The 11835-nt window shown below is 33.6% G+C and overlaps 1 protein-coding gene across 4 annotated transcripts; it reads left to right on the top strand.

Moving 5' to 3' along the window:
• The first annotated feature begins 1248 nt into the window (after window positions 1-1248).
• LOC114267084 (protein MEI2-like 2) lies at window positions 1249-10907 on the top strand. 4 transcript variants are annotated; one of them, XM_028208070.2, is made up of 13 exons: window positions 1249-1816; window positions 3679-3720; window positions 4704-4847; window positions 4933-5399; window positions 6646-6804; window positions 6934-7050; window positions 7171-7322; window positions 7663-7754; window positions 7908-8859; window positions 8995-9079; window positions 9163-9231; window positions 9634-9813; window positions 10167-10907. In XM_028208070.2, exons 2-13 carry the CDS (start codon window positions 3690-3692, stop codon window positions 10272-10274), a joined length of 2556 nt encoding a protein of 851 aa, XP_028063871.2. In that variant the 5' UTR covers window positions 1249-1816; window positions 3679-3689; the 3' UTR covers window positions 10275-10907. The 4 variants fall into 4 exon arrangements, with proteins under 4 accessions (XP_028063871.2, XP_082739608.1, XP_028063872.2 ...); XM_082883482.1 differs by having other exon boundaries at window positions 1370-1816; window positions 7878-8859; XM_028208071.2 differs by having other exon boundaries at window positions 1370-1816; window positions 3676-3720.
• Window positions 10908-11835: the final 928 nt, after the last annotated feature.

Genomic DNA, 11835 nt, shown 5'->3' with positions numbered 1-11835 from the left:
GTATACATTTTTTATTTTTTATGAAAAAATAAAAAATGTGAATTAAAATCAAAATAATATAATATGATCAAAATAAAAAATAATGTGATTGAAGTAAGATAATTGTGATATAACATAGCCTTCGTTTGATATGTTAGGTTTTTAGTCCTTTGGCTATTTTAATTATAAAAAGATAAAATAAGTTTTTTATCTCAATAATATAAAACATCACATTCAAACTATAATCATTTTATTTTTTCTCTCACAGAAGTCAAAAAAAATAAAAAAATCAATCCCAATTCTAAACAATTTTTTTTAACTCAGACTAAAATAGTCAAAAAATAAAAAAAAATTAAAAAGCCAATCCACATCCTAAATCAATCCATAACAAAAATGATAGAGATTTCAAAAATTCTACCAAATGCCTTATACGGGTGTGGGACCTACATGAGACCCACAATATATAGATCCCACACCCATATAAAATATTTGATAAAAAATTTAATAAAATTTTTGAAACTTCTAGCATTACTCAACCCATAGGCCCATTTGTTTTGGGGTGTAAAGGATGAAGTGAGATTAGGATGAAGGTGGGACCATTTAATGTTGTGTTTATTTGTAGAGTTGAGAAATGAATTAGGATGGTGGAGGGGATTAAGATGGAGGTTGGAAGGGAGATTGGGATGGAGGAGGTGGAGGTGGTGTTAGAAAAATAGTGAGGGGATTAGAATTTTTTTATTTATTTTTTACATATTGGGAATTTTTTTTGAACATTAATATTTAATTTTTTATATTTTTTTATTATTTTATATAACAATAATTTAATAATTTCTACACTAACAACTCTCATTAAAAAAGACACAATTTTACTTAATTCCGTTATTATCAATTATCTCACTATTAATCTACTCACTGTCACTTCCCTCAATTATACTTCTAAAAACCAACGGGCCATAATGTGTGGAATATTTTAGCACATGCCAAGCTTGTAATAGTCTCGTAATTTCAAGGTGCAGAGGTGATATTAGAAAAATAGTGGGGAGATTATAAATTTTTTTATTTTTTACATATTAGAAATTTTTTTTGAACATTAATATTTTTTTTATTATTTTATATAAAAATAATTTAATAATTTCTACACTAATAACTCTCATAAAACAAATACAATTATACTTAATTTCATCATCATCAATCATCCCAGAATTAATTCCTTCACCATGAACTCGCTCAATTATACTTCTAAAAACAAACGGCCATAATGTGTGGAATATTTTGGCACATGCCAAGCTTGTAATAGTCTCGTAATTTCAACCCATCTTCAGGGTCAATCTGCAGTGAACAGTAGTGTCAACGGACGCCAAAAGGAATTCAAATGCAGCCAAATAATTCTAGAGAGAGAAACAGAGAGAGAGAGGAAAGAAGCAGCAGCTCATCAGATAGAGAGAGAATCTCTTAATAAATTTTCTTTTTTAGTATTTTTTTGTGGGGGGTTGTTGTTTAAACTGGTCTCTCCAATTCTCTCCAATCATGAGTTAATGTATGTGTGTGGGGGGTTTGTGTATTATTCATCATCATCTTCTCCCTCTAAATAATTTAAGTGTTTTCTCTCTCTAGTCTCCCGGCGGGAGAGAAGGAAGTGGATGAGTAGAAGAAAGTCATTTCTCTGCTTCTACGAAACCAATCCCCTTTTGAATCTTCACAGAATATCCCACTTTCATTCTACTCTTCTTCTCTCTCTCTTCAAAACCCTTTTTCTTCAACTACAATCCCGGCTTGTCCTTTCTTTTTATGTTTCTCTCTCTACTTTGTTCAAAGTAAGCAATCATCATATGTTCAGGTACTCCTCTCTCTGATTATGAAATTCCATGACAATCAAGTAGTTGGGTTTTTTCTTTTTGTGCCTGATTTTAGTTCATGAAGTTTTGATTTGTATCTTAACTCAACTTGTTTATGAAAGGGGTGTCTGGTGATGAAATTTAAGGGATTTACTTGTTTCTCACTTTAATTTTATGTGCTGTTTGTGTTCTCTCTGCAAATTGAACTATTTGTGGTCAAAATTTAATTTTTATGAGTTTGTTCATTGTAATTTTGTTTTATTTTTTGTTGGCAGTATATATGAAGTGATTCATAATTTTGAGTTTGAGACATTGTTGATCAGGGACCCAGTGATGTCCACAGATTAATACTAGTTGGTAAATTAAATTGGAAAATTAGATAATGAACCTGGTTTGAGTCTGAGCTTGAATAGCTTAATTTTTACCTATGCTAAAAGAAAACTAGAGAAGATGTAGGTTTTTATTTTTATTTTTATTTTTATTTTTATAGCTGATTAAATTGATGGCTATGTGGGGCTTTGTTTAGCATTACTTTTGTCAGGATTGACCATACAATGAATGATTGATAGTAGATGATTCATTGTTAACCAATAGTAGGATAATAGAAAAAAGATCATGGGAGCAAAACTACGGTGTTTCACAGAGAAACTGATCATATGAACATAAATTTGTGAAACTTCATCACATGATAATTGGCCAATGTGTTTGTGCTGTTTGATTGTCCTCCGTTTTGCCATAATGTAGACATAATAAAGAACTGCTATATTTGCACACCTCTAGCGATGAAATTACTCTTAAGGAATTTTAATTTAGTGATTTTTGTATTCTTTGCACTATTATTTTTTTTTTCTTATAAAAATATTGCACAATTATTTATATATGCTTTGATCTTGCAATTTTTGGTGTTAATATGCTGTAAATTAATCAGTAATGCTAATTTTTGAACCTAAAGAGTGAAAAAGGAAAACACAAAAGAAGAAGTCTTGGGTATAAGCATTTGTTATTGATACTATATAAAATAAAACAATGAAACTGCTGTATAATTTTTTATAGGGTTAAATTACACTTTTCATCTTCCAACTTTCGCACCAATTTTTTACTTTGGTTCCTCATCGTCTAAGTGCGACTATTATGACCTCAAACTTCAATCCAAGCTTCAAAATGGCCCTTCCATCAACCCACTTATTAAAATTTGTGTGAAAGTTGAAATATGAGGGACCTAATTGGAATTTGAGTGAAAGTGAGTGTAACAAGTATGATTTAACCTATAGTTTTTTGCTTTATTGCTTCCCTCACATAACCACTATGTTTCCAAAATTTTTAAGGTGAGTGACAGGAGGACCATATTGAAACGTGAGTGGAGTTCGAGGACTTAATTGTTGCACTTAGAAGATGATGTACTAAAGTGAAATTTGGGTGAGGGCTTAATTGTTGCAAGTGGAAGATAATGGACTAAAGCGAAATTTGGTTGATGACTTAATTGTTGGCCAAAATGAAATTTAGGTGAAAGTTGAGGGCCAAAAATGCATTTTCCTCTTTATTATTATCATTTTTTAAGTTTATTTATTATTTTTTATAACATGCTTGTTTAGGATGTTAATACTTTCGTCCCTCAACATGGGTCTTGTTCATATTCTTCATTATGTGCACCGCCTCCTCTTGACTAGAGCATTTTCCTTTCGTGTATGAGCAAAATTTGATTAAAGCATTTTACCACATTTATTTTATTTCATAGCAATTTCTACATAATCCTTTATGTTTTTAGTATGTATGTCTTTTTTAGGACCCTTCACATGATTAGTAGAGTTAAAGATCTTTTAATAGTCTCATTTTTTTCATTTTTTTTGCTGATCTTGTGTAGCAGAAAGTGACTAAATGGATCAACATTTAAAGGATCTCATTTCAGGTAATTTTTTAGCAATGATTGAAATTTCATCACAGTGTATTGTTTTAATTAGCTTGGAAAGGGAAACGTTTCGAAAACATAAGAGAAATGATAATGGAATTCAGAAACATCTGGAAAGTTTGAAAACAAAAGCTAAAGCCTACATGAATATTTATACATTCTCAATAATAAAATAATCGGCAAAATTATAAATACACTCCCCATGGTTCATGAAAGTATGGATTCCCCTAGCTGATTATGAAAGTTTCATTTCAGTGTATATGCTGTTCCATTCACAGAAGGCTTTTACAAAATTATAAAAACAAAAACAAAACTACGATACTAGCAATAAACCAAAGATCAAAAAGGGGTTTAAAGGGCTAGCTGTGAAAGGGGATTCTCCATCGTAAGTAAAATACAAGAAATGTAAGATTCTAGTAGTCTTAGGGATGAAAAAAGAAAAAAAAAAAAAAAGTAAATGTGAAAGGAAGTAACAGTGACAATCTTTACTAAAAAAGGTACTTATAGTGATAAAGAAAGAGAATAAGTGATTTCAAAATGCTTGTTTTATGTTATACTCTATACCTTTCCTTTTCTCCTTTCTACATTCTTAGATTCTCCAATAAATTTAAAATTTTTCTTTGTTTTCTCTCTCTCTCTCTCAATAGCAAAAAGAGACAATAGAAATGGTTATTGTTGGATATTTTAATAGGTATTAAAATAACTCATTGTTTTAGTTTATTTTGTAGTGTTTCGGTGAGTTTTGATGCATTTTTTTGAAACATTAAATTTTAGTGTGCCATTAATGTTTTGTGACGGTTTACTAGGAAATGGAAACCTTTCAGCCATTTCGATGGAAATAATTTTTTGTTTTTTGTTCAGTAGACCGTCAATCCCTTTTTCTCTTCAACTGATTAACGGTTATATACAGACATGAAGCATACGTTATACATGTTTTTGTACATATTTTGCATATCTCTCGATCAGCTGTAACTTTCTTGTAGGTGGTCCACCTAAAATTCCATCAGGGGATGCTTCTAGAAAACTGGGAAGTGCATGGGGGATCCCACAAGGAACTGATGCATATCATACATCGAGTGATGCTAGCTTGTTTTCTAGCTCACTGCCTGTCCTTCCGCATGAGAAGTGTATGTTTGGCTTATTTTTTAATGTATAAATTTCTCTTATTTGCAATGGTTTCTGACATCAACCCCCCCCCCCCCCCCCCTGCAGTTTTTACTGACTCAGAACATTGTGGTCAATCTGTTGATGATGGCTTCCCTACCTTAAAGAAACTTCATCAAGAAGATGACAGTAAGGATCCACTTGAAGATGTTGAACCAAGTGCCATTGGAACGTTACTTCCTGGTGATGAAAATGAGCTTTTAGCAGGCATAATGGATGATTTTGATTTGAGTGGGTTGCCTACTCAATTGGAGGATTTGGAAGATGATGATTTCTTTGGTAGTGGAGGGGGGATGGAATTGGATTTTGATTCCCAAGAGAGCTTAAACATTGCTATGTCAAAGTTAAGCATGTCTGATGGTGTTTCTGTGAATGGGATTGGTCATTACGGTCTTCCAAATGGTGTGGCTACAGTTGCTGGAGAACATCCATATGGAGAACATCCTTCAAGGACATTATTTGTCAGGAATATCAATAGTAATGTTGAGGACTCTGAGTTGGTATCTCTCTTCGAGGTATTTCACATTAGCCAGAACACTTCTTATTGAATCTTCTAGGCATCTCTCTTGTCTGTGCTTCACTTCTGCTAGTAACATACTTGATGAGAATTTTATATGCTTGCTAATAATAGTATTTTAGTTTCTTCATATATTAGTTTATCACATAAAAAATCAGGCACGCTGTGATAAATCATTTCTCTTGAAATGCAAAATGAGTCATCCCCTCATTTTGATATATGGAATATGTTTTAGGTTTACAAGAATAATACTTTGATAAAACATTCCTGTTGATTTAATGATTTGACTGCTTATTGTCCTTTTAATTCCTAACTGACTATTTGTATCATACAAATTGATTATAACTGAACAAGTTTCCAATTTAGATCATAACCATGCAAAAGAAATACTGAAAATATTTTGTAAAATGGTCCAACTTATGTACATCTATATTTTACTCATGACTAATTTCTGTTTTCTGTCTTTGTAAAAATTAATTTTTATTGTCTAACTTGAACAGTATGGGATTGACTTTCATTCACTTGGTTTGTGTGCTCTGTTTTAGTTATGTGTCATTTATAACTGAAAGAATATTGATTTATTCAAAATTTTCTTAACTAGCAAATGTGAGTTTTATTCTTCTTCAAACATCTTAAACAATTAGATGATCCAAGTATCTAAAGAGTGTACGAGTGTCACAGTCGGACACATCCCACTCATTTATCTGTGTCATATTCGGTGGACATGGATACCTTGGGGGGAAATAGAAGAGTCCATGTCATATAGATTGAGTTTTATTCTTCTTCAAACATCTTAAACAATTAGATTATCTATCTATCTAAATAGCGTACAAGTGTCAGAGTCAGACACATCCCACCCATTTATCTTTGTCATATGCAGTGGACATGGATACCTTGGGGACAAATAGAAGAGTCCATGTCACAGATTGAAATAATAGGTTTGCCTTGTACTTTTAATAATTAGGATTCCATGTGTCAGTAGTCAATACTTCCAATTATTTTCCTTTTTTCTTTTTTGAAAAACCTGATCCTTCAGGATACAATCATTTTTGTTGTGATTGACCAGAAACTCTACAACCTTCTATTATTTGATGTGAGCTAATGAAGATTTTGATCAGGGTTTTTCCGTGTTCTTTCCTGTTACAGTCTTTCATTTATTCTTCTGTACAAAATAGTTTTCTTTCTCTATTTCATTAGCATTAAACTAAAAGCTAACTGACCATGAAACTTATCTTCTTTTGTAGCAATATGGGGATATCAGAAATCTATATACTGCATGCAAGCATCGGGGCTTCGTGATGATATCTTACTATGATATACGAGCAGCTCGAACTGCAATGCGTGCATTACAAAATAAGCCCTTAAGACGAAGAAAACTTGATATTCATTTTTCAATTCCTAAGGTTTGAATTAAGTCTTCTGCTCTTATATGTAATTTGAGGTTTTTTATTACATTAACATCTACGTCTACGTCTACGTCTACGTCTACGTCTACGTCTATGTCAACTGTTTTATTCCTCACTGCTTTCCAGGATAACCCATCAGAAAAGGATATTAACCAAGGAACTCTTGTCGTGTTCAATTTGGATGCATCAGTATCAAATGATGACCTTCGTCAAATATTTGGTACTTATGGGGAGGTCAAAGAGGTATAGTCTTGCTTTCTCTAAATTCTTCTTCCCCTGTCCCCAAAGTCAATCCTGTGTGTATACCTCTCTTGCTTTTTCAATAACCTATGTGAGTTGTGGACTTCTGGTTACAAATTGCAGATCAGGGAAACACCACACAAGCGACATCACAAGTTCATTGAATTTTATGATGTTAGAGCTGCAGAGGCAGCTCTCAAAGCTTTAAATAAGAGTGACATAGCTGGGAAACGCATAAAGCTTGAACCTAGCCGACCTGGTGGAGCCCGTCGAAAGTATGTATTGATATATTCTTCTTCTATTTGTATCATGGCTGTTCAATTGTGGCACTCTTGTTGGCATGCAGTTTTTATTTTATTTTTTATTTTTTTATTGCAGGTTACATAGTTATTCTTTTACCAGCTAAATATTTTAGCGAACAGTTTTCATTTTTAGTGTAACTGCTGTCTTCTACTCATTGAATCTTTGCAGAATGTATTTTGCTTTTACTGAACATTCTATAGTGCTGGATCATGTTTTCTTTCACTTTTTATGTTCTATATAATGGATTTCTTAAAAGTAATTCTTTAAATGAATAGAGAAATGAAATGAATTGCTTGTACCTTCTATGTTCAGCTTGATGCAGCAATTGACCCAGGAACTGGAACAGGATGAAGCTCGAAGTTTTCGACATCCAGTAGGCTCACCAGTAAACAACTCTCCTCCAGGTAAACATCACTTGATATTTTACATTTGTGTGAGAGCATGACTGTATGGGTCATTCAGATTTATTGCATCTATCTTATTGAATGAGCTCATGCTTCTGTCTTTGTCATCAATGGATTTTCTAGAAAGTCAAGTAAGTGAAACATTTATGACAGGCAACTGGCCACATTTCGGCAGCCCAGTTGAACACAATCCTTTGCAAGGTTTTAGTCAATCACCAGTCTTGGGACCACTCAGTCCGATCAAGAGCAACCATATGCCAGGTTTAGCCTCTATTCTATCACCCCATGTTTCAAACCCTGCAAAGATCGCACCAATTGGTAAGGATCAGGGAAGGATTAGCCATGTGAGTCAGGTAATCGGCAATGTCAATTCAACACAAGGAGTGGGTTATCAGCTTTCTCATTCCTTTCCCGAGCAAAAATTAAGTGCAAGTCCTGGACCGATGTCTTCTTTTGGTGAATCAAATTCTAATTCTTCTGGAATTGGAACTCTGTCTGGTCCTCAGTTTCTTTGGGGAAGTCCTACTCCTTACTCAGAGCACACCAGTTCTTCTGCCTGGCCAACATCATCAGTGGGTAATCCATTTGCACCGAGTACACAGGGACAAGGTTACCCATACTCCAATCAGCATGGCTCGTTCCTTGGTTCGCATCACCTCCATCATGTGGGATCTGCTCCATCGGGTGTTCCCCTTGATAGGCATTTTGGATACTTCCCAGAGTCACCGGAGACATCATTTATGAACCATGTTGCATTTGGGGGTATGGGTTTAAATCGCAAAACTGCAAGTTATGTGATGAATATGGGTGCTCGTCCAGCGATGAGTGTCGGTGTTGCTCTCCCAGGAAACATGTCCGAAAGTGGTTCACCCAGTTCAAGAATGATGTCATTGCCAAGGAATGGTCCTTTGTTTTTTGGCAATGGTACACTTCAAGGAATTGGAGTGACCATCAATGAGGGATTGCTTGAACGTGGTCGAAGTAGGAGAGTAGAGTACAGTGTCAACCAGATAGATAGCAAGAAGCAGTATCAGCTTGATTTGGATAAGATCAAGAGTGGTGAAGATACCAGGACTACTTTAATGATAAAAAACATCCCCAATAAGTAAGAAAAATCTATTTTTATTGTTTGTTATAATTGTCATTATTATTATTTGTTATAACTGTGTATCCTGTGAATGATTTCAATTTAGGTTGCCAATTTTGTTGGTGGTTTATGCTTCTTTTGTCTTTCCTTTAGGTACACTTCAAAGATGTTGCTGGCAGCTATTGATGAAAATCATGGGGGTACTTATGACTTTCTCTATTTGCCGATTGATTTTAAGGTAATTCTATTGGGGATGTTGGATGCATTGTTTGGTAATTCCTACTTCAATCGAGAACTAATTTGTCTGTGCTCTGGTTGCAGAATAAATGCAATGTGGGTTACGCTTTCATAAATATGGTGTTTCCATCACACATTATCCCCTTCTATGAGGTTTATTTCTCTATCCTTCCTTGTAATCTTGGAAATTATCAATGCACTCAGTCTATTGATTGATTTACTTATATATTTAAATAAGTTACCCATGGTAAAACTGGCATTCACGGTCTGAACCTGGGGAGAAATCTTTCTTCATAAATACGAGATATTTGTTACTGATCTAAAAAAGACCTTATACCTAACCGGTTACCTTTGGAAAGGCTCTAAAACAGGCCTATAGGTTTGCCTTTATGATAGAAGAAGTATAATTAGATAGAAGTATATAGAGAGTAAGCTCTTTTTTTTTTTTTTTTCTTTTTTAAAATTTTTATTTATAAATTTGAAAATAAGAGAGTAAGCTAATGGTCTGTAAGTCTTTTAAAGTGTTGGAAATACTTATCCATATAAGTTGTGCAGGCATTCAATGGTAAGAAGTGGGAAAAGTTTAACAGTGAAAAAGTTGCTTCCTTGGCATATGCACGAATTCAAGGCAAGGCAGCCCTTGTCACACACTTTCAGAATTCTAGCTTAATGAATGAAGATAAGCGGTGCCGGCCAATTCTATTCCAATCGGAGGGCCAAGAGACTGTTGATCAGGTAATTAAGTTGTTTGCTTCCCATTCCTTTGTTATCATGACACCCTATAGCTTCACCATTCTCAGTTTTTACCTGGTCCACTTTAATCAGTATGTCTTTCTTGTTCCATACGTGTCATGTTTCTTCTACTTTTTTTTTATCATTGCCTTTTTGAACTTTTGTGTTTGGAAGCAAGTTCTTTGGTAAAATGACCTCTGATGTCCATTTCATTGGCTTTTTATGTGGAAAACAATTCCACTTTCCTCTTTAATGTTTTTTTTTTCTTGTTTTCTTTCTTTCTTTTTCGTTCTGAACACTAACTAAATCAAATCATTTGCTGACATACTACTGTGGGGCATTTTTGGATTATTCAGGAACCATTTCTGTCCAGCAACTTGAACATCTGTATTCGGCAGCCAGATGGGTCCTACATTGGGGATTCACTAGAGAGCCCAAAGGGTAATATGGATGATGAGATGTAAGAGAACAAATAAGCATGACCTTAATTGATGGCTACGAGTGCTAACAAAGTGCATAGTTGCTTTAGTGTGTATAAACTTACTAGAGAGGAACTGGGGTGTGCGTGCATATGATTGCTTGTATTATAGGCAGCGTCCGCTTTTTGGGTGGTGGATATGGATATTACAAGTATTTCACAATAGAGCTGTGAACGGAAGAGAGAGACAAAGGAGCATTTTGTTTTAAGTAGAGCAACAAATGGATATAATTTAACTAGAGGGGAGAAGAATAAGGTTTAGCGTATTGCTGATAGGCGAAGAAGTTTTATCCGCTGCCAATTGTGATGCGCTCACCGCTTTGTTTATGAAATTCTCTCCTTTTTTCTTTTTAATTTTTTTAAATTGTTTTTAGGGGTGTATGATTATGTGAAAATATGAGTACATGGTTATTGGGGTAAATATGCAAGGGAGTTGAGAATATATATATAGAGCGAGAGTTGGGGCTGTTTTCAGAAGTGTATAGAATGGAAGACAAACAGACCCCCCTGGTCCTTTCACTACTTGTGCAGTGTTGTTGTTGTTGACTTCTTGTTATGTACCTAAAGAAAATTGTGCAACTCTATTTGATATGTCGTTGTACAGATGTTTAAGCATCAACTCAATCTCTCTCTCTCTCTGTTCCTGCATCTTTCAGTTTGATTATCTGCTAAACAATTCTGCTTTGTGGAGTTTTACTCAGGCCTGTTCGGGGACTTATTTTTTTAGCCAATTAGTAAAAAAGTTATTAAATTACTCAAAAAGTCAACAACTCATACCAAAAAGTCAAAGATTCTCTTTTCTCTCTATTTTTTTGTACATCTTTTCGTAATTAGTCAAAAAGTCATCTCAAACATACAAGTTTTTTTTACCTATCTTTTTAACCAAATAGTCAAAAAGTTACTAAATTAGTTTCCCAAACGAGGCCTCAAGAATTACTTTAGCCATTATGGGATTGTTTAAGATGGTCCAAATAAGTGTATTTATTTAGGTCATATTACTTCTCTATTTATTTTGCATATTTTTTCATAAAAAATCAAAAAGCGTACTAAATAAGCAAATTCTAAACAATCCCTATCATTAATATTAAAAAAAAAAAAACATGTGGCAGAGCAGACCCCATGTATTAAAAGACACATGACTATTTTTATAAAAAAATTAAATAATCAACTAAAATATCATATTTCCACACGGTTACAGATTTACACCATGGTCCAATTGATCTGTTTGAATCATTACATTTGAAGAGGATGAGCAATTAATGGATTTTCTTTTCTTTTCGTTTATAATTTTTTTATAAAAGGTTTTTACATATATGATATGATATGTATATATAAATATATAGAGTAAGTGGGCATTAAATAATTTGATTATTTAAAAGTGGATAAATAAGTAAAAGTAATTCGGCCATTTTTCATTAAAGAAAAAGGGTAAATTGTAATGGTGTGGGTCATTTTGTTATGCATTTCTAAATTAATAGATATTGATGTAATAATATTAAATTTGTAGATTAATTGCAATTTTTTCATTTCTCGTGGGAGGTAAGTGT

The sequence above is a fragment of the Camellia sinensis genome, chromosome 8 (assembly GCF_055761805.1).
Source record: "Camellia sinensis isolate YWXY chromosome 8, ASM5576180v1, whole genome shotgun sequence".
NCBI lineage: Eukaryota > Viridiplantae > Streptophyta > Magnoliopsida > Ericales > Theaceae > Camellia > Camellia sinensis.
Note: the sequence above shows the minus strand (reverse complement) of the source record. Positions and strands in the feature narration are given on the sequence as shown.

Bases quoted from the DNA above. Each gene is read 5' to 3' on its own strand.
- LOC114267084 (XM_082883482.1), top strand. From the start codon at position 3,690: ATGGATCAACATTTAAAGGATCTCATTTCAG. The intron at 7,051-7,170 runs GTATAGTCTTGC...TACAAATTGCAG, and splicing joins CTTATGGGGAGGTCAAAGAG to ATCAGGGAAACACCACACAA. The intron at 7,323-7,662 runs GTATGTATTGAT...TTCTATGTTCAG, and splicing joins CCTGGTGGAGCCCGTCGAAA to CTTGATGCAGCAATTGACCC.